The sequence below is a fragment of the Callorhinus ursinus genome, unplaced genomic scaffold (assembly GCF_003265705.2).
Source record: "Callorhinus ursinus isolate GAN/ISIS: 27379988/994484 unplaced genomic scaffold, GSC_fseal_2.0 scaffold83, whole genome shotgun sequence".
Lineage (NCBI taxonomy): Eukaryota > Metazoa > Chordata > Mammalia > Carnivora > Otariidae > Callorhinus > Callorhinus ursinus.
The window spans coordinates 246,904-268,629 of NW_027397145.1; the positions used below are offsets into that span (position 1 = coordinate 246,904).

The 21,726-nt window shown below is 46.7% G+C and overlaps 3 protein-coding genes across 3 annotated transcripts; 1 reads left to right on the forward strand and 2 right to left on the reverse strand.

The window, feature by feature from the left end:
• Positions 1-69: 69 nt before the first annotated feature.
• On the reverse strand, positions 70-4,928 carry WDR55 (WD repeat domain 55). Its single transcript, XM_025852228.2, has 7 exons — positions 4,651-4,928; positions 1,728-1,828; positions 1,554-1,641; positions 1,287-1,466; positions 1,091-1,190; positions 838-1,007; positions 70-753 (listed from the first exon to the last, which is right to left on the reverse strand). The coding sequence occupies exons 1-7, from the start codon at positions 4,839-4,841 to the stop codon at positions 438-440; spliced, it is 1,146 nt and encodes a 381-aa protein (XP_025708013.1). The 5' UTR covers positions 4,842-4,928; the 3' UTR covers positions 70-437.
• A 2,113-nt stretch (positions 4,929-7,041) lies between these two features.
• Positions 7,042-19,410, reverse strand: IK (IK cytokine). The gene is made up of 20 exons (XM_025852158.2): positions 19,255-19,410; positions 18,638-18,704; positions 16,666-16,758; positions 16,117-16,176; positions 14,895-15,062; positions 14,625-14,739; positions 14,108-14,178; positions 13,966-14,012; positions 12,952-13,115; positions 11,320-11,428; positions 10,931-10,970; positions 10,554-10,773; positions 10,282-10,300; positions 9,523-9,601; positions 9,160-9,240; positions 8,842-8,899; positions 7,812-7,900; positions 7,518-7,626; positions 7,310-7,344; positions 7,042-7,222 (listed from the first exon to the last, which is right to left on the reverse strand). Exons 1-20 carry the CDS (start codon positions 19,268-19,270, stop codon positions 7,195-7,197), a joined length of 1,668 nt encoding a protein of 555 aa, XP_025707943.1. The 5' UTR covers positions 19,271-19,410; the 3' UTR covers positions 7,042-7,194.
• A 120-nt stretch (positions 19,411-19,530) lies between these two features.
• Positions 19,531-21,711, forward strand: NDUFA2 (NADH:ubiquinone oxidoreductase subunit A2). The gene is made up of 3 exons (XM_025852162.2): positions 19,531-19,688; positions 19,811-19,917; positions 21,506-21,711. Exons 1-3 carry the CDS (start codon positions 19,588-19,590, stop codon positions 21,595-21,597), a joined length of 300 nt encoding a protein of 99 aa, XP_025707947.1. The 5' UTR covers positions 19,531-19,587; the 3' UTR covers positions 21,598-21,711.
• The last annotated feature ends 15 nt before the right edge of the window (positions 21,712-21,726 follow it).

A 21,726-nucleotide genomic window follows, 5' to 3' on the forward strand; every position in this document is an offset into this window, starting at 1 on the left:
CTCTGTGTGATAGACAAACACCCCCCCTCTTCTCCCACAGCTTTGTATGAATCTCACTTCTTATTTTCTTGATTTGTCATCTTTGTTGATTTTATTTGGAGGCTGGCTGAGCCAGAGGGTCAGAAATCTGCCTTGTGTCCCCAGTACGTGACATTCCGGTTATGGTGTGTGTGATTTTGGGTTCTTCCCTGCTGGTTGTATTTATATTAAACCCCCGGTTGGCGTACCTGTGTGTCCGTGCTGTCTTGCCCCAGCTGTGGGCTTCTCTCACACTGGCCGAGGGAGCGGCTGCCGCAGCGCCCTCCGTCCGAGCCTCTGGCTCTGCAGCTTTGCGCACCGCACAGGAGCGTTACAAGTTTGTAGCCTCTCTGGGTATCCAGCCCAGGAAGCAAGACGTGCCCGGGGGGGGGACCTATCTTGAGCCTCGGCTCATACCCTCAGTCACTGTCCTCCTCACTGTCCTCCGCCTGAGCTGTGCAGTCTTCTCCCTCTTCCCTCAGTCCCGCAAAGAAGTCGGCTGTGCTCCAAGCCTTGCTGCTCAGCGCCCGCAGCGGCCCTCCCTTTTTCTTGCGCCGGCGGTAGTCGTCTACCACCACAGCCCGCAGCTGGGCCATGTTCCAGAACTTGAGGCGCTGGTCGTGGCCACTGCTGGCCAGGAAGTGGCCGCAGTGGGAGAGGGCCAGCTTCTCCACAGGCTCCCCGGCATGCTGGCCCACGCTGCCCACCACACGGTTCGGCAGGATACTGACAGCCCTGGGCAGAGAGAAAAGAGTGTTTGGTCTTGGCTGGTTCGGTCCGCCCCTCGCGTGATCTCAGGGCCGTCCTGGCCTCTCTCACCTGATGACTCCATCGGTGGAACCAGTGCACAGCAGGCTCTCAGTGACTGGAACCATGCAGTCAATAGACTCAGCTCTTAGGGCAAACCGATCACTTGTGGCCCCAAAGCCATCCCAGTTGAAGAGGTAGATGGTGCCTTCACTGGAGCCACAGGCCACCTTCTTCCCATACTGCAGGAAATAAAACCATGTCTGTGGGGGCCCTGTCAGAACAGATCCCTATCGTACTTCCCAACCCCCATACCGAGATGTACTTTCATCAGAGTGACAGAGGTCAGGTCTCCAGACTGAGGCTCTGAGAGCAGTTCAAACCGGCGTCGCCTGATGTTGAAGACACCCAGGCAGCCATCCCCGCTGTAGAGAGAAGAGAGTAGCAGGCTTGGCCAAAGCTCCCATCGAAGGAGGGAGCATTAACAGGAAAGGGAAAGGGAGGCGGCTTTGAGGCTGTACCTGGCTGTAAGCAGGAGCTTCTTGGCTGGGTCCAGGGCCATGTCAGCGATATACTCCTCATGCTGCCGCATTTCCATTAAGGGGCCCTCCTTCCGCTGGTCCCAGAGCCGGATGCCACCCGTGTCATCCCCAGTGGCCAGGACATTCTCATCTACCAGCAGCAGACTGTTGATGGGGGCACTAGAGACACAGAGCTTCTTGAAGCATTTTGTCCCAGGAGGAACCTACCACCTTACACTTGACCTCAACACAATTAGCTCCCCTTACCCATGAGCCTTGGAAATGCGTCTTTCCAGTCGGCCTTGCTCCACATCTAGGACATGGATGGCTTTGTCCTTGGAGACAGTGACAAGTTCTGGGGGGAAACGTGCCCAGGTCATGGTGCTGCTCATTGCTCCCTTGCCAACAGATTGCTGGCCGGCTGCCTTGCCCAATACTCACTCTGTCCATCTTCAGAGAAGGCCACGGCTCGGCAGGATTTGAGGTGGTGACCTGAGGACCAGAGCTCCTTCGTTTCTCCCTCTTGGCAAGAGTAGGAAAAGCTAGGGGGAGGAGAAAGAGTAAATGACTCCAGGCCCTGCCAGCACGGAATATAAAGAGCAACTTAGTCAACCTTCCACCTCTCTAGGAACTGCTGCTTACACACCACCAAACCCACGGGGCTTACCATCCCATTTTTCCATTTTCAGATGTTCAGTCTTTAATTCAGCACACATTCAAAGTACATTTGTTCAGGACTTCTTTGTGAACTGACCCCACGTCATCCTTAAAAGCCCCAGCGTGGGGAAATACTAGATCTGGACCACTACGGAGGGCATGAACTATGTGCTAAAGACAGAACAGGGGCGTCTGGGTGGCTCAAGTCGGTTAAGCGTCCGCCTTCAGCTCAGGTCATAATCCCAGAGTCCTAGGATCGACTCCTTGCTCAGCAGGGAGTCTGCTTCTCCCTCTTCCTCACCCTCTGCCCCTCCCCCAGCTTGTGCTCTGAGTCTCATTCTCAAATAAAAATCTTAAAAGAATAGCCCCAGGAGTTTGAAATACAAAAATTAACAAAAGGGCTCTTGTACTCCAGGTCTACATGAGCTAAAGAAAGTTAAAACTAATTACAGAATATTGTGGCCACATGCGGAAAAGGAGGTAGGATCAAAATGGAGGTGGACCAGAGAAGGGCCAGCCTGGAAGCTCAACTTTGAGGCAAGTACTTGTCCAGAGTGTATCCCTAGTGCCTACCTCAGAGCAGATCTTCAAAAAGGGCCAGATGACAAAGTACTTAATTGCTAGGGAGTTTCGGTGAGCAGAACAGAGTCTCCTTATTTGCTCTGTCCCAGTGCCTAGCATGTGGAAAGAGCCCTGGAAAGCTAAGGTCAAGATGTGAGTTGGGTCACGAAGAATAAGTAGTTCATCTGGCAGATACTGGAGGCAGATAATCAATGTCCCTTCTAGGGCAGAGACAAGGAATGAGGAGGGTTCCAGTGGCAGGAGAGTGAAATGGCTGAATCTGGAAAGCTGGGTTGGACTGGACTTGAGACCATATAGGCCAAGCAGAAGTATGAATTTAATCCTATGGGAAAAGGAACCTCTTTGGAATGGTCATGGAAGAAGTCAGAAGCCTGCCAAAAGGCAGTGGCTGAGGGTAGGGAAGAGGAGACAAACTGAAGCAATGTTAACGTGAGTAAAGGTGGAGGTTCAGAGTGACCCCCAAGTGTCTGGCATGAAGTAAGTATGAATAGTAATAGAAAGGAACCCACATTTGTTGAACTCAGTATACACCTGACTGCTCTGCAAGGTCGGTCCAGGCATACCTCCTTTTATTGTGCTTCACAGACACTGCATGTTTTACAAACTGAAGGTCTGTGGCAACCCTGTATGGAGCATGTCTGTCCGTGCCATTTTTCCAACACCATCTGCTTACTTTGTGTCTCTGTCACATTTTGGTAATCCTCACAATATTTCAGTCTTTTTCATTCTATTTGTTACGGTGATCTGTGACCAGTGATTATGACTCACTCATGACGGTTAGCATTTTTTAGCAATAAAGTATTTTTTAATTAAGGTATGTATATTGTTTTTTAGACATAATGCTAAGGCACATTTAATAGACTGCAGTATAGAATATACTTCTATGAACTGGGAAACCGAAAAATTTGTGTGACTCACTTTATTGCGACGGTCTGGAGCCAAACCTGCAATATCTCAGAGATATGCCTGCACTACTTCCATTTTTGAGGATGAAAATATGGAAGTGAACTTGCCCAAGGTGACTGAAGCTAATGAGGAGGTTGAGGTTTAATGTCATTAAGTAAATCTGAAGCACAACTCTTCTGGTTAAAACCTCCAATGACTTTTCACTGCGTCCAGCCTACTTCTCTTGTTCAAAATCAGACACGTATTGAGCACCTAACATGGTCTAGAAGCAGGAGATATAATGGAGAACAAAACAGACTACAGATTACAGAAAAGTGTTTTTCAGACTCCAGTCATGACCCATTAGTGAGCTGCCATCAGCATTTTATGTCTGTGTGCCTGCAATAACAATGTAATAAACCAGGAAATATCGGGGTGCATCACACAAAAATTATTTTTGGTGTGGGGCAAGGTCAAAAAGTTTGAAAAACTTTTTTTTTTAGTGAAGGGGACAAGCATTCAAATAATTACACAAATGGATGTAGGATTGCAAACCATACGAAGTTTATGAGGGAAAGTTATCTGGTGCCAACGCAGCAGTATCTGATGGGTAATCTAATTTAGTCTGGGGAACGGGAGGGCAAGTGTAGAGATGTTGAGAACTCAGAGATAGTGGATACAAATGAGGGGAAAGTTTTCCAGGCAGAAGGAATAACCCGCAAAAGAACTGAGGATTTAAGATACATTCAAAAGGTAAGAATGAATGAGCACTGAAAGTAAGGGGAAAGTGAGCGAGAACCAGATGGCCAAGACCCTAAAAGCCACATTAAAGAGTTTTGACTTAATCCTAAAAACAAAGGTAAACTACTGAGGGGTTTTAATCAAGAAAGAGAGGTGGTTAGATTTGTGTTTTTAAAGATTAAAGCAGGCAAGAAGCAAAGCGGAGGGGGCCCATTCAACCCGTTTCAGGCTCAGTAAAATAATCCATTGAAAAATAACAGTGTCCTGAACGCCTCCTTGTCCTACTGTCTCTGGGCTTTGTCGGGACGTTCCAGCCACTTTGTCTTCCTTTCAGTTGTCTCAAGAGATTTGTGTGTTAACTGGTTTAAAACCAAATGTTCTTGAACGAATCGGATCAGATGAGTCAAGATTTGTGTCTTTGCACCTTTCTCTCCTCATCCCACCTCCATCCCTAAGGAGCTTCCAGATCTCGCAGCCCCGAGCCCTGCCCAGCACTTACACGAACACGTCCCCGTCCACGTCCCCCGCCGCCAGGAGGTCGCGGGCCGGATGGAACGCCAGCCCGCTGGCCGGGGCTTCCAGCATGATGTCTTCCGGGGTGTCTCGGATGCGGACCGGGGTTTCCGTGGAGTCGGGGTTCTCCTCGTCGCTCCCATCCTGGGTGGGCCTCTCCTCACACGTGCGGTCCATGCACCGAAGGACTCCGAGCAGATCAACAGTAGAGCTGAGAGCCCAAAACCCTCCCACTGGCCTGGAGGTGCGGCCCAGATTCCACTTCCGCCTTGGGGGCGGAGCCGGAAGTGGCGCTAAGCCGGGCAAAGGCGGGTCGGCCCCAGCCAGTGTAGGTGGAGTGGATCCCAGGGACCCGGCCCTTGTCAGAGAGCAGCATGTCCGTGTTACCGTGGCCCTTTGCTGGGCCAGGTAGACGGCGCGACTGTCAATGCTGTCCTTGATCACGTCACGTAAAGTTGGGAACTGTCCTTTCCCCTCATCCTGATCGATGCTGACAGTTTGGGACTCCCTGTAAGGATGATTTACTGCCCTCAGGATAGGGAAGGGGGACGCCAGCCTTTCATGGCTTGGTGACACCCAAGAGCAGCCTCCAGGTTCGTCCGGAAGCAACGAAAGCCCCACACCGCGAGAATTCGGTATGTGGAGGTCGTGGACGTCAGGCAGGCCAAGCACACGCTTAAACTGCTGCGGCCTATGCTCAACATCTTCGGGGCCAAAGGAACAGCGCCCTGCCGGTTCCTACAGTTTGGCTGCATACCCTCAGAGGGCCAGGCCAGCAGTGCTCAGAGCTGGCAAGGAGTTGCTTAAGAGGAAAACGGGCACCACAGTCGACGTTCTGAACATTCTGGTTATCACAGGTTCCATAATGATGGGAACACTCTGTGGTGGGGCAAATAGCACAAGCCCCTGGGACTGCAGAGAAACTTCTCACATCACTGTGCTACTAAGCCTTCTAAGACATCTTATATACTGATGCCCAACCCCCTCAATGGGAGATGAAAGTGAGGTGAGGGACCTCAGAGAAGCTGTATGTCCTGTGTGAATGGAAAAGTTGCCATGTGGTGTTGGGGGTCCTTGTCACTCACCATGTGGCCAACCAGAGGACCCTGGGCATGTCCACAAGGCTTGGTGATATTTGCAGAAACTGATTTTATTTTTAAGTAAGCTCAACACCCGGCATGGGGCTTTAACACACAACCGTTGAGATTAGGAGTCCCATGTTCTGCCAACTGAGCCAGCCAGCCAGGCTCCCCTGCAGAAATGGATTTTTTAAATGGACCATCAACCCCCAGGTTTTCTGGTTTTCTAAGTAAGCTCTTTGCCCAATGTTGCCCAAGGCTTGAACTCAGGACCCTGACATCAAGAGTCACATGTTCTACAGACTGAGCCAGCCACAAACCCCAACCCCCAGGTCTTAAATTTAATGACCCTCTAAGTATCTTCATCTAAGCCAGGTCTCTGTGACCTCTTTCTTAACTGGGACCAATGCCTACAACCATGAAAACCAGGGTGTCCTTTACTGTCTGATACTAGGCATTCTAGGTGCTATTGCAGACAGAGCCCAATTTCAACCTCCTAGAGGCCATACGCAAAGCTGCCTTCCTCAAATGTTCTTGCCCTATCAAGCTGAAAGTGACCAAAGGCAAGGCAAGGTTAAAGTGGTCTTCTAGCTTTCCTTATATGTGCTGATCCGAGGTCTTAGGCTCAGGGCAGGCAATGGCAGCTAGGGACCCAGCCAGAAAAAAGGGGATGATCCTTATGAGCACCAGACCAAAGTGCTGGCAATGAGCAGAAAGGAGGAAAAGGTTAGGGATGGAATGATTCAGAGGCCAGAGCCTTTGGCAAACATTTCGGGTGTTGAAGGGCACCACACCCTGCGGGCTTAGCATAAGAATCCCCCAAGGCACTTCCCCAAGGTTATCCCTTCAGCCAAAGCAGCAGCAATTTGTGCTTAGAATTACTAAAGCGCTCAGGAGGGCATAAATCCATTTTTGTTCCCCAAGGGATTCTCATCAGCCGTCTTCACCTACAGCCTAGTCCTGCACAACCTTGGGATCAGACTGGCAGCCCACTGGGTGGACCCTAATTCCCAGGGAATCTCTGTGCTAAAAGTGGGCCCCCAAATGGGCCTGAATGAGTCTGACATTTGAGACCAACCATCCTTACGTTCCTCTATCTACCTCTTGCCCATCAGTGAGGTCATTAGTTCTCCACTAGGCCTCCTGGCTAGGATCCTTACTGTCTAGGAATCTAGAACCACAGCTCAAGGAAAGCTAACTTTTCTGCCTGGGCATTTTACACAATCAGTGGAATTAGTAGCCCTCTTAGTGCTTCAGGGGCCCGGGAGGGAGGATGCTCAAACAGAGAAGACATGATGGTAGATTAGCCAGATTTAATGGAACTAAATGATTATACAATAACATTTTATATACATTCACAAAGAGACCTTGCAACTATTTGGGGAATTGTAGAAAGCAAGCACTGGTGAGCCCATCCTTGTGGGGAATATTTTTGGACTTGGAACTGGAGATTAGTATTTTGGTCTTTTCACTTCAACTCTGCAATGGAAGGAGAAGTGAGTCAGCATAAGATCTACACTCTGAGCAATTCCCACAGTGCCCCAGAAGAAGAATGCTGATGCTCACCCATCAGCCTCCATCTTCTTCCTCTTCTCAATGATCTACAAAAAAGAACAGTTACACTCAACAGTTACGCTGTCAGTCTAAGATCACCTGAGGCAACACGCTGACCTCTCTCCTACTTCCTTGGCTCTCCAACCCCCTGCCTGTTCCTGCATCTGTGGGCCAGTGTCTCCTCCCAGCTGAAGTCCACCCAAGGGGTGATCTCACTTACTGCACTAATCTTCTTCCACTGGCGATCAAGCTCTGCCTTATCATTGGTTTCCTTGAAGCGCCTGGTTTTCCGCCCTTCAGACATCTTGATGCCATACTGGAATGCAGCTCTGAGAAAAATAAAGGACAGTTGGGGGAAAGAAGGCACCAGAGGTTGCACAGCAGTACCAACGTGTTTCCAGATGGCCCTGTGACTAAAGAACCTGCTTAGGAATCCCCTCTAACCTGGTGAAGGCTAGCCCACCCCACCATCATCCCTCTCCTCACTCCCTGGCCATATTTAGGACCGACTCACTTGGGCAAAGCCTCCTTGTTGTTCATATACTCGCTGTATTCCTCCTGGGTATCAAAGTCCCAGCGGCCTAAGGGTCCTTTCTTATTACCCTGTTGGAAGACAGAAAGGGGACACGGAAGGAAGAAATGTCATGGAAACAATTTTAGCCCTTATTAAAGCCATGTTCTCTCACAATCCTGTTTCATTATTCATAAATCCCACCCTGATAAATAATAATAAATGCTTACTATGTACTTACTATGTACTGGGCATTGTTCTGAACACTAAACACATATTTAATTCTCTCAAACTCTATTAAAAGAGAACCATATTCCTCTCCACTCTCCTGATGAGTAAACTGGGGCATAAGCAGTAAAACAAACTGGCAAGGTCATAAAACTAATAAATGGCAAAACCAGGGTTAAGCAAGTCTCCAAGATGGAATTAAACAAGGCTCAACCATTGCAGTAAAGAGAAACAAGAAAAAAGTAGATGAAACTTCTTCATCATTAATAGTGCTATGTATCAGAGTTTTTGTTGTTATTGTTGTTGTTTTTTTAAGTAGGCTGCACACCCAGCATGGAGCCCAACGCAGCACTTGAACTCATAACCCTGAGATCAAGACCTGAGCTGAAATCAAGAGTCTTTTGCTTAACTGACTGAGCCACCCAGGTCCCTCTAGAGTACTTTTGTTTTTAGGACTAGAGAAGAGTATTTCAATCCTGGCTAGAATAAAATTCAATTATTTTCTAAACTGAAATTCCTTCTACCCTTTCTATTTATACACTAAAGGCTTGTTTACTGCTTACTATGGAAATCAAAGCCTGGCACTTTGTAGAAAATAAAAATAAATCTATTTTTGGCCTATCTCATTTCATTTTGTACAAACACTTTGAAAGTTAAGCTTCCCATGACTCCACAATTCTGCTGCTCTTAGTAGCTGACAGAAGGTTAAGTCCCAGAAAATGAGACACAGATCTGTTGGGAGTGGGGAGGATATGTGCCAAAGAGTAACTGCCAAGACTCCCCACCCGTCCTTCCAACACCATACCTGGTCCATTTTGCTATAATCCACCTCCTCATCACTATCCACAGCCATGTCATCCATCCTAAAGAGAAGCAACAAATTAAACAGATGGTGCAGACCCAGACCCCTATGCTTTATCTAGAAACCTACCCAACTAAGATGCTATATGCCCAAAAATGACCACCACCACCCCCAACCCAAGCCCTCCCACTCAGTGCCTAAAAGAATAGTTCATCCAAGTAAGAAGTACCCCTCGGTCCCGGGTAATCCAATTGCCACTTCAGCCCCCTCCCCACAACCTGTTCTCCAGTCATCCCAGCCTCCCTTAACAGTCTCACACACGTGGCTGGGTAGCACTCGGCATAGCTGTTGGACATTCCAAAGAAGTCTCCCAGCTGCTTTTTGTCCTCTGGCTTCTTCAGCATATGCTATGTTAAAGAAAATAATTCTACCTATAGCAGAAAAGCTTCAAGAAGGAAGGGCCAAGGGCTAGAAGCCCCAAAATGAAAACTCTTTAAGGACTTGAATGGGTCCATTGAGAAATGGGAAAGTCATAATGATTGCATTCCTGACAAAATTCACTATAAAAGGCAAGAAGCAGGGTGGGGGCTGGGGGTTGTGGGGAAGCAGGGAAGTAGGCAGAATTAGAAAGAAAACATGACAACAGTTTTCTAGAATCCAACAACATATTGAAAAAAAGGATATGATTCAGTGCCTTCCCAGCCTGCGGACCCAGCAAACTTTTCATTGATCGACTTGATCAACTCCTTAGCAGATCCAGGTCCTAGGGGAAAAGAGAACTCTGTTCAGACTGTGAAACAAGGAACTTATCTCTGCTCCCCACACATACTTCCAACCTGTTTTCATAAAGTCCTTTTTTTAAGCAAAAGAAACAACTTTTAGCTAACAAAATTTTAATCAAATTCCAACTAATAACGACGAGGTATTTCAGGGCGCCTGGGTGGCTCAGTCGGTTGATCAGCCAGTTCCTGGTTTCCACTCAGGTCATGATCTTAAGGTCACAGGATCAAGCCCTGCGTCAGGCTCCAAGCTTGGTGGGAAGTGTGCTTGATTTTCTCTCCCCCATCCCTCGGCTCCTCCCCCCACTCATGTGGGTGCGCACACACTCTCTCTTGAAAATAAATGAATCCTTAAATAATGAGCTACCCTGGTTGAGATGGGGTTATGTACACAGAATGCTGCCAGTTTGACCTCCCTCGTGTCTTCAGAACCCCACAGCTGGAGGAACTGTATCTAGCAGAGCAAATGCCCTGCCATTGCCCAGGAAGATGCAGTTAACTCCAGATTCATCTTCTTTCTATTCCATGGAGCAAGACATGGATCTTAATGAGAACTCAGACCAGGAAGTCCCACAATCCCAACCTTTGCCAGCTCTGAGCTCTAGGACAGTTTCTCAGCCCAAGACTGCCACAGCGAATGCAAGATGTCTCACCCATCACCCACCTTTGTCGACGTCCATGGGCTGGAAAGAAAACAGAAACTGAAGTGAGTATGGCCATGAGGGATTCACACTCATCCCGCCCCTGCTTCACTGATCTGTGAATCACTTCCCTACCCACTTCTTGCCTCATTTCCAGGATGCTTCCCACCCTGGATTAGTTGACCCAGTTGCTGCTATGGAGCCCTGAGGCACCTCTATAACAAACAAATCCTGTATCAGGCGGAGCAGGCAGAGATGGGCAGCTTCACCACTTTGTACGAGGGCCATATCTCACCTCATCATCCACTTTCGGCTTCTCAAAGTAGCTGTGCCTCTTCTTCTCTTCCTCTCTCTCTCGGTCCCGCTCCCTCTCCCGATCTCGTTCTCGCTCCCGTTCTCGGTCACGGTCTCTCTCTCTCTCCCGATCACGCTCCCGTTCCCGATATCTCTCCCGCTCCTTGTCCCGAGGAGTCTTGGTTGTGGATGGCACATAATCCCCAATGTCTTCAAATATACTAGAAAAACAGAGATCACTAGCTGACAAGTCATACACACTTCCATCTTCCCTGGCCATTTCTCCAGATTCTCACATTAGGACCTCCCCAAAATGCCAAAGACAAGAAACACAGCCCTTTCCTCACACATAGCAGGTGACAGGGGTAGGATACATACTTCATGTCAGCCTCAGGGGGTTTCTTCTCTTCCATCTTCCCTAAAATACAAAAACAGTGAAGAAAACATTCCTGAGTTGATTCCCTCTCAGCCTAACCACGCTCTCCAGCTCTGAATGACCATTTAAACATCTGTTTAGAAGGTGGGATAACAAAAGCTCCCCATACTCTCCCTCCTCAAGCCTCAAAGCTGACCACTGCTTCCTCTGTAGGTCAAGCAGACAGAACCGGGATGTAACCATCTCCTTGTTAATGCTCCATTGCTCCCATTTTCTTCTGCTCCCCAGGAGCCTCCCAATGTTCTAGACATAGAAGGCTCCAGGTAACCTTGGTTCCACCCTCAGATGCCCCTCCAGAGTTAAGCTTTCTCTTCCTAATCCTCCAGGTTACCTTTATCCTTCTTCTTGAGCTTCTTATTGCGGGTACCCTGCCGCAGGTAGGAAAGGATCTGGGTGAGCTTGCTGATCACGATGTCATTTGTGGTCAGTGTGGTCTGGGCCTGAAAACCCCAAGCAGCAAGGGTATTATCCCACAGAGCAAGAATCTCGTCATTCATTCATTCATTCATGCATTCATTCACTCACTCAGTCAACCAATTGAAGAATAAATTACAATCAACTAGGTAAAAAACAGGGAAAGGAGGTATCATAGGACATTCCAGGCACACAGAATGATATATACAAAGGTCTGGGTCAAAAGTGAATCTAGGGGCACCTGGGTGGCTCAGTCGGTTGGGCGCCTGACTCTTGATTTCAGCTCAGGTCATGATCTTTTTTTTTTTTTTTTTTTTAAGATTTTATTTATTTGAGAGAGAGAGCATGAGCGGAGGGAGGGCCAGAGGGAGAAGCAGACTCCCTGCTGAGCAGGGAGCCCAATGTGGGACTCGATCCCAGGATCCTGGCATCACAACTCATGCTGAAGGCAGACGCTTAACCGACTGAGCCACCCAGGTGCCCCTGAGGTCATGATCTAAAGATCATGAGATTGAGCCCCACGTTGGGCTCCAAAATAGGCATGGAGCCTGCTCCAGACTCTCTCCCTCAGCCCCTCCCGCCCCTGCTCATGCTCTCTCCCTCTAAAAAAAAAAAAAAAAAAGAGTAAAAGAAAGAAAGTGAATCTAGCACATTCTAGATAGCTGGGATTCACTGGAGAACAAACGGAATCATGGTGAAAAAGTGGCTCAGAAGGCCAGAAGGTGCAGGGGCTCAGAGGCCACAACAAAGATTTTACTCTTTATCCTAATAATGAGAAATATTGAGGGGCGCCTGGATGGCTCAGTCATTAAGCGGCTGCCTTCCGCTCAGGTCGTGGTCCCAGGGTCCTGGGATCGAGCCCCGCATCGGGCTCCCTGCTCGGCGGGAAGCCCGCTTCTCCCTCTCCCACTCCCCCTGCTTGTGCTCCTGCTCTCGCTGTCTCTCTTTCTCTGTCAAATAAACAAATACAATCTTAAAAATATATATATATATGAACATCCTTAAAAGAAAAAAGAAAAGAAATATTGAACCCTTCTCAAGTGTGGTGAGATAAAAATTCCCATGCTGAAAAGATCACACTGGCCATATGTAAAAATCACAATGGAAAGGGGGATAGGAGGATGGTGAGGGTTATGACTAAAGAGTACAGAGTTTTTGTGGGGCGAGGTGGATGACAATTTTTTTAAATTGTGTGATGGCTGCATATGACTATACTGAAAGGCACTGAATTGTACATTTTCAAAAGGCATATTATATGGCACATGAATTAAATCAATAAAACAATAAAATAAAATACTGGAGAGAAAGCAGAGTGAAAGCGAGGAAACAAAACAGGAGCATCTCTTAATAGTTCCAGCAAGACATGATGGCTTCAATTGGAATGTTACTGATAGAGAAAAGTGAAGGGATTCAACTGAAATTTAAAAAGTAAAAAGTGGACAGGACTTAGTGATGGATTAAATGTGGTGGATGAGGCCCAGGGCAGAATGGAGGCTGATTCCCAGGTTTGAGGCCCACGTGACAAGCTCTCCGGACTTGGATCACTTACCTCCATGGTGGGGCAATCCGCTTTGCTGCGGATAAGTGTGGTGGGGATGTCCGTGTCAGCATACTCATCATCCAGGTCTACCACATAGGCCATGCGGCCTGGCAGGAACAGCTCATTCCGTTCATACGCCTTGCTCCTAAAGAGCGTGCGATAAACGTTGCGGCCTACAAAAAGAAGAGGAGCAAGCACAGCCGCTGAGAAGCTTCTACAATAACGGCTTCCATTTAGTAAGTGCTTACTCCCACACCAAATACTACGGCCTCAATCTTCACAAGAGCCCTGGAAGGTGCACATTATTATCTCCTTTTAACCGATCAGAATACTAAAGCTGAGAGTGATGTGATTTACCTGAAGTCATACAGCTACTAAGAAAAGAATAAAGACCGGGACCTAGGCTGTCTAACTACAAAGGCTAAGCGCCTATCCACTCTTTTACATTGTCCTCTCAAGGGTGCTATGGGCCTCACACTGAATTAGGCCCTGTGGGGAAGAAGGATGAGGTTTAAGGGGATATTGACAGTGATGGAAAAACCGGCTAGGCTACATGCTCAATGTGATAGGCATGTTGCATACACTATTTTTTGTTGCTCCGATAATCCCCTAAGGTGAATTAATGCTATTTTTGAAAATAGACAAAGTCAGTTGCCTAATACCACATCCCTAGTGTGGTTTCATCACCAGGATTCAAACCCAGGTCTCTGACTGCAAATTCTGAGCTTTTAATCACCAACCATCCTACCTCTTTTTAACACATAAGCTATAAGCTACCTTCCTTAATGCATAAGCCACAATCTGCAAGAGCTTCCAACCTAACTGAGGAAACATTAATAACATGCAGGAAGTGACTAAATTCACATCTAAGTTCTGCCAGAGTATTCTAAGAGAACTAGCTAATCTGGGTGCAAGAAAGAGAGGAAGTTTGAGGAAAAGGGAAAGCGTATTCTGCTCAAAGCATTAAATTCCCTACAATTCACCTAAAATGCACAACTGCTAGTGTAGAAATTCTCTACTTACCCAAACGTGTCTTAAATTCAATTTTGTTCTCAGGATCCTCATCTTTCCTGAAAAGACAGAAAAAATTTTCTTTTTTGCCAAATGTGTTCCTACTTCAGGTCCCACTTTCCTGAACCCTAAGCTTTCCCCGGTATTTACTTACTTGGTTTCCTTCTGGGGCTTTTCCATCAGTTCCTCCTCTTCTTTCTCTTTGCTGGCAATCTCAGCTCGTACCTAACAGGAAAGCACATAGGATTTAGACATCTATTCGTTTTACATATGTTTACCCAACACCAATCCACCACATTGTGCCAGGAACTAGGAACTCAATACTGAACAAGACAATATAGTCCTTGCCCTAATGGAGCTTACAGCAGAAGAGACAACAAACAAAATGTGATTAACTATGATACGTGAAATAAAAGAGCTATGCAAGGGTAGAAGTGGGAAGTGACGATTGGGGTTTAATCATCTCTGGGTCATCAGGGAAGGTTTCCCCCCCAAAAATAAAATTGAGGCTGAGATTTAAAGGATGAGTAGCAATTAGTCCTAAACAAGAGCCACCATTAGCCCTTCTATGTCGTCTGGGCTGACAGCAGTCTCCCTCCTTCACCTTGAAAGGCCCATACAAGAGGATTCAGCATTCTAGGATTACTCTCTACCTACCCACCACGGCTCACCTTTTGAAGCAGAGCAAAATCCAAGCCTTTCACCAAATGGGTGTGTTCCATGTCACCACCCAAGAATTTGGACTCCTGGATCAACTGTCTTCTCTTCTCTGCAGCTGATTTGTCCCTGTACAATGAAAGAAGCCACATCAGAATAGTCCTTTGTGAGTGCCAAGTTCAGCTTGGGCTCCAAAGTGGAGAAAGTGTTAAGAGGAATTCACACTGTGACTGTAGGACTCTGGGAGGCTGAGGGAATCGTGCCCTGGCTGCCTGGGTACTCACGCTTCAGCAGTGGGGCCCACAGCCCTGTAGTTAGCTGTGGTACTGATCAGCTCAGTTTCCTCATAATCTTTGTTGACACCATCTCGCCGTTCCTTGGCACGGTCACGGTACTTCTCTGCTAGTTCTCTCTCTCTCTCAATTTCTTGTTGACGAAGCTTGGCATAATAACTGTGACCAGAGAAAAACAAATGTGTAAGGCTCACCAGCTGCTATCCCAAGCTCAGCAGAATTGTTCCTGCCTGTTTCATCCAACTGTCTGGTGAAAGCTCATATATGTCCTCATAGAACTGCTGGCCACCTCTGGATAGTCCTCAAAATCAGAATTATAGCATCTTCCAGCTCACAGATATATTCTTCCAATGCCACCTCAGGACATTCCATCTGTCACTTCAGAATTCTTCAATGCCACCCAACTCTGTATCACTGAGTCTCTAACAGGTATGAGACTTTTCTATAGGACAAACAGGAAGTTATCTAAATTTTTATCACCTTCTAAATTTCAACTGAAAATCATTCCTGGGGCCCTGGGTGGCTCAGTCAGTTAAGCTCAGTCTGCCTTCAGCTCAGGTCATGATTCCAGGATCCTCGAATCGAGTCCCGAATTAGGCTCCCCACTTGGTAGGGAGTCTGCTTCTCTCTCTGCCCCTCCCCCAAACTCACGCTCGAGCACGCTCTTGCGCTCTTGCTCTCTCTCTCGTGAAAATAAATAAAATCTTTTTCGAAAAAGAAAATCATTCCTTGGTGGTCTTCCCCCAGAGGAGAGGAACAGCAAAATACCAGGTCCAGAAATTTTAGTATTTTATAAATAATAATGATGATGGTGATGGTGATAACGGCAGACAAGATTTACTGGGTGGTTACAGTATGCCAGGCACTGGTGCTAGGTGTTTACATGCACTATCACAGTTGATCCTCATGACAACCTGATAAAAGTTATGAAATCACTCTCTGTTCTACCCATGAGAATACTGGGGATTAGAAATGTTAGTCAATATGCCCACGACTATCCAGCTAAGAACTGGTAAAGATGAGATTAAAATACTGCACACTGACTCCAAAGTTCTAAATTGCCACTCTGCCTGTCACTCCTCTCCACTAAAGCAGAGAACCTTAAGATAATAAAGGAAAACCTCAATCTCCAGCCTCGTAACTACTGGCCCCTACTCCTTTCAAAAAAACACTCTCCACCTTACAATCCAACACTCTTCCATCCTTCCTTCACCTTTTCTTTTTTCTCCTTCGTGCAGCTGGGTCTTCATCCTCATTGTACTCCCTTGGCATCCTAGAAGAAAAAGAAATTCACTGATAGCAAAATACCGCCACAGCCCCAGAAACCCCAACAACTGGCCTTGAGGACTGAAGAAAAGCCTAGAATATGGAACAAAGCAAAAGCTTCGACCATGCAGAGATCCAGATCTCTATTTGTAGTTGAGTGATTCTAAGCTTTAGAAAGCACCACAACCACCTGAAGCACTATTAAAATTCTATATCCCCCAATATCTACCTCAGTATTGAGTCCCTAGGGTTGGAATGGACCCTGAAATCTGCCCATTTAAGCATTAGCAGCAACTCTAGTAGTACAAGGGGTATGTGGAACATACTCTGAGATCTTAGCACGCCCTAGTCTTCACTGGAGCTTCAATCTCCAGCGAGAGAGAATCAGAATCACAGTCTTCAAAAAAGAACTAGCCTTCCAGTTCCTATGACGTCTAGTTCAGTAATTTTCTGTAGGAAAGAGATGGGAGACAGGTTGGAAGACTCCAGAACTTACTCATGGTGACGTGACTTAGAGGGCGGTGCAGAGGTGGGTGCAGCCCTTGGGGTCATGAGAAGTTTCCTGAAGTCTTCATTGGTGAGTTTTGATCTAGAAGGCAAAGATTTTAAAAATTAGTACCCAGTAAGAATTGGAAAAGGAATATGTAAAAAACATGGTTAACTTTACCAGAAATCGGGAAAATACAAATTAAAACAAAAATATGCCACTTTTAATGCATCAAAGTGTTGACTATTATAAAGTCTGATAAATCAAGTATGTGTGAGAATCTGTAAAGTGAATATTCTGCCGAAGGGAATGTAAGTCAGTATAGCCAATGTGAAGGCAATTTCGCTGTATCAAAATTTAAGTGCATATATCCTATGACCTAGCAACTCCGCTCACCTATATTTAGCTTTGTTAATTACTGGCATAAATGTATAAAAAGCATGTAAAAACGGTTCAATTTCAGCTTATCTTTTTTAAGATTTTATTTTCTTGACAGAGAGAGAGAGAGAGCGAGCGTGTGTGCACAAACAGGAAGAGCAGCAGACAGAGGGAGAGGGAGAAGCAGGCTCTCCAGTGAGCAAAGAGCCCAACGTGGGGCTTGATCCCAGGACCCTAGGATCACGACCTGAGCCAAAGGCAGATGCCTAACTGACTGAGCCACCCAGGCACCCCTCAATTTCAGCTTTGAAAGTAATAAAAACTTGGAAACAACCTAAGTGGCCATTAACTAGAGACTAGATTGTGACAGTGTTTCCCAAATGTGCGGCAGACAGCAATGATGGTGCAAGAGATAATTTTAGTCAATACAGTGACAAAGACTCACTCTTTGACCTAACTTTAGTCAGGCCCCTTTGAGCCCTCTTCTGACTGAGTCTCTTCCTTGGCCTGCTGTGCCCAGTTTTAGCAAAGAATCCTGCTAAGTGTTCCAAGGAAGACACTGTTCAAGATTACTGTAATAGGAATAAAGACTAGTGCAAAAGGGAAGAAGGTCTGAAACTCAACTCTGAAAATAAACTGGGACAACTGGGGATTTATAAAAAAATTACTAAGAGGAACTTGGTTAGCCATCAAGGGTGGGGAAAAAGGAGTTTGACTGATCTACTTGATTACTTAAGGGGACTCTCCATAAAATGGCTTAGGAGCATTCTTTGCTAAAACTGAACCCAAAAGGCCTACTCAAAAATGGACCCCAAAGAAGCCTGATGAAAGTCTAATCAAGGAAGACGTCCTTGGGGTACCTGGGTGACTCAGTCAGTTGAGTGTCTGACTCTTGGTTTTGGCTCAGGTGGTGATCTCCAGGTCCAGAGATCAAGGTGCAGCACATCAAGCCTGCACCAGGCTCCTCTCAGTGGCGAGTCTACTTCCCCTCTCTCTCTGCCCCTCCCTGCTGCTCACGCATTCTTAACTTCTCTCTCTGAAATAGATCTTAAAAAAAAAAAAAAGAGGGAGTCCTTGCCACTACCATGAAAATAATCTCCAAGACAATGAGTGGGGAAAATAAAAAATGGCAAAATGATATAAATATACAATACAATGCCATTTAATTTTAATACTTCAACTTACAAAATAATCACATATCTTCCTCAGACATACATTTATGTATATAAATGGATTTTTTAAAACGTAGGAAAAAAAGACACATGTAAAAAAGGAACAGTGGTTACCTCTAAGAAAGGGACTGGAACTGGGGATGTTATCAAAAAAGAACATTACCCTTACTTCTACTTTAATTTTCTACAAGAATCAATTCCTGTATCATGTATAATTAAACATTAAGAACTAGCACCCTCCCATCCAGAACTTCCCCTCTAATACTCTCATGCAGTTGACCTAATCCAGCTAAAGTTTAGAGATAGAGGAGCAAGTGGTACAATTTTTTTCACCATCCTTGTTGACAAGACATTTAGAATTCCTTCACCATTCCCACACCACTCTAATCATCCCCCAGTTCATGCCCGTAGTCCTATACTGAAATACCCACTGGTGGAAGGAGTGAGGATCATCCACATCGTGGCCATCTGGAGCCAAAGGGTTGGAGAAAGGCTCACCTTTAAAAAAAAAAAAAAAAAAAAGAATTGGCATTAATTTAATCAATCTCTTCCGTGTCAGTTCCTGTGCATGTGCAAAAGTTGGGACTATATTAGCGAACAATACTGACGTTTTCACGTCAAACTGCTCATATTCTAGTGACAAGGCAGAAACAGCGACAGTGACCGTACAAAGTAATAAGTGCCCAAGTGAGAAAATACAAGGAGCTGTTGGTGCAGAGAGGGGGCCCCTAAACCCGCGCTGGAGGATCAGCAAACACTTCCGGAAAATGACATCCAAGATACTGCGAGTAAGATAAACTGGCACAACCCAAGATTAAGTGCTGGCGGTAAGGGGGAGTTCACAGACAAAACACACGCGGCGTCACTTGGGGCAGGACAAAGCTTAGAAACAATAGTCCGGAGCTGCCCCGGCTTCATTCGAGACCAAATGGCTTCGCCAGATTCCAGCATCACACCACCACACAGAGCTTAAACTCTGAAGCAAAAACAACGGGCCCAAGTGTCCCAAATCCTGCAGATAAAGAAGGACAAATGACCCGAGCCTTACTGTCTCGCTCTGGCATTTTGTCTGCGGTGTTTCAACGCCAGCAGGCACCGAAGCTCCAAAGACAACACAGCCGGGACAAGATTTTTCCCACGATGCACCTCAGGAACAAGCCCACAGTGCTTTGCGCTCCGTAGCCCGTCGGGTACTGCCAGTTCACGGAGAAAAGAAAAAAAAAAAGGGACCGCGCCCTCTGCAATGCTTTTAAGGCATTGGCTAAACTTTGCCCCGCCCCCTCACGTGTTCCAACTATCGCGGGAACAGGAGGGGCCGCGATTGGTCGGCTTGGAGACCTTGGCCGGAAGTTCTAGGGCGGGGAGTTAGGCACCAGCGGAGATGGCGGCTGCCGCAGCGAGTCGTGGAATCGGGGCCAAACTTGGCCTACGTGAGATTCGCGTCCACTTGTGCCAGCGCTCGCCCGGCAGCCAAGGCGTCAGGTGAGGCGCAAGGTGGTAGGGCCGGTAGACTTCAGGGCGCCCAGGTCATGACCTCTGCCTCCCGGGTGTTTGGGGAGGCCCGGGCGTAGACAGCACGCACGGCTTTTTCTCCTACCCAATAGGGAATTCATCGAGAAACACTATGTGGAGCTGAAGAAGGCGAACCCTGGCCTGCCCATCCTAATCCGCGAGTGTTCTGATGTGCAGCCCAAACTCTGGGCCCGCTACGGTGAGCGGGGAAGCGGGCGGTCTGGGACCCCAGTAGGAAAACAAGGGTAGGAGAAGAGAAAGGGCCATCCAGGGTCACACAAAAACCTATAGGGAGACTGGAACTTGGAACTCGGACTTCGGCCTTGCTGTTGACGTTGTTTCGGATAAACTTATATTCGCGGGGCTATAGAATGCTGGTGTCTCGAGTAATACCAATGTGGAGGCAGGCCCTGTCCTGCATAGGGACCAGGAGCTGTCGGTTTCGTAATTCAGAACAGGGTTCAGATGGGGAAGAGATGCTCGTCAATTCCCATCGAAGTGGGTCCTTACACATGACATGTGGGTAGTGCCATTTCGGGTAGTCTGAGAATCTCAATAATACAAGCGTATGATGACTCTGTTGAGCACTTAATGCTAAGATCTGCGTTGAGTACTTCCTTGCCTACATCTCATTTAATCTTCATTAATTATATGAGGGGGTGGATTCTTTTCTTTTCTCATAGTAAAGGTTAGAAAGGTGAATCAAAAATTTTATGGAACGGGCACGGGCTGGTTCAATCAGTAGAGCATCCAGCTCTTGATCTCCCAGTCATGAGTTCAAGCCCCATGTTGGGCATAGAGCTTACCTAAAAAAATTTTTTTTATGGAACATACCGAAGATTATGTAGTAGGATACAACAGGGTTTAGCCTTTACACCTGTCCCCCCCTTTCTAGGGTGCACTTCTACCAGATTTTCATGGATAGCTGGTTAGAATTCACGTTGTTATTCAGGTCTGAAATTATGTATCACTTCCTTAATAAGGCATTCCCTGGCAAATTATGTAACATTGCGCTTAGCTGCTTTTTATCATATTCTCTAAGTTTACCACAATCTGAAAATTATGGTCGTGTTGCTTGACACATAAGCCTTCCTCTAGGAATGTCAGGGCAGGGAGAAAATAAGTCATATCTGGGCACCTGGGTGGCTCAGTTGGTTAAGCGACAGCCTTCCGCTCAGGTCATGATCCTGGAGTCCTAGGATCGAGTCCCACATCGGGCTCCCTGCTCGGCAGGGAGTCTGCTTCTCCCTCTGACCCTACCCCTTCTTGTGTTTTCTCTCTCAAATAAATAAATAAAATGAAATCTTAAAAAAAAAAGACCTAAGGTAGACTGGTTCTAACAGTGGATAGCTGCAGTATGCATTAAAAATTGTTTAGAGGAGGAAAAAGCCAGTAGACTAGAGGAGATGGACACAAATTACTTTAGTGTATTATACTAGAACTATATAGGAGCCACAGAATTGGCACCCAGCCAAGGCTAGGCCCATGCAAAGCACTGTTCATAGTGGCTAATAATAAATACCTTACCAGGCCCCTAAAAACTTCCCTGAAACATCTTCCTTCCCATCGTGGCCACCCAGAATCAGCCAGAATTCTAGTTGGTCCTGGGCTCCCTAGATGTGTTTGAGAACCCCTGGATAAATTCTAGGTATCCCAGATACACCTTGGTCATATTTCTATACTACTTTTCTCATCCTAACAAGACTGTAAGTTGAAGACAAAGACCTTTTATTAATATTTTGGTAGCCCCACATACTAGATATTTAGTCACCTTTCTCTCTCCTCAGCATTTGGCCAAGAGAAGAATGTCTCTTTGAACAACTTCAGTGCTGATCAGGTAACCAGAGCTGTGGAGAATGTGCTAAGTGGCAAAGCCTGAAGCCTCCACTGATTGCTAAGAGCAACAGCCCCACAGCTTGGGCTCTCTAGGACTGAGTACAATGTGAAAAAAGTGTTCTTCTATTCTTTATAAAGCTTGTGCCGAAAAATGCCATCTCTGGATGTTCTT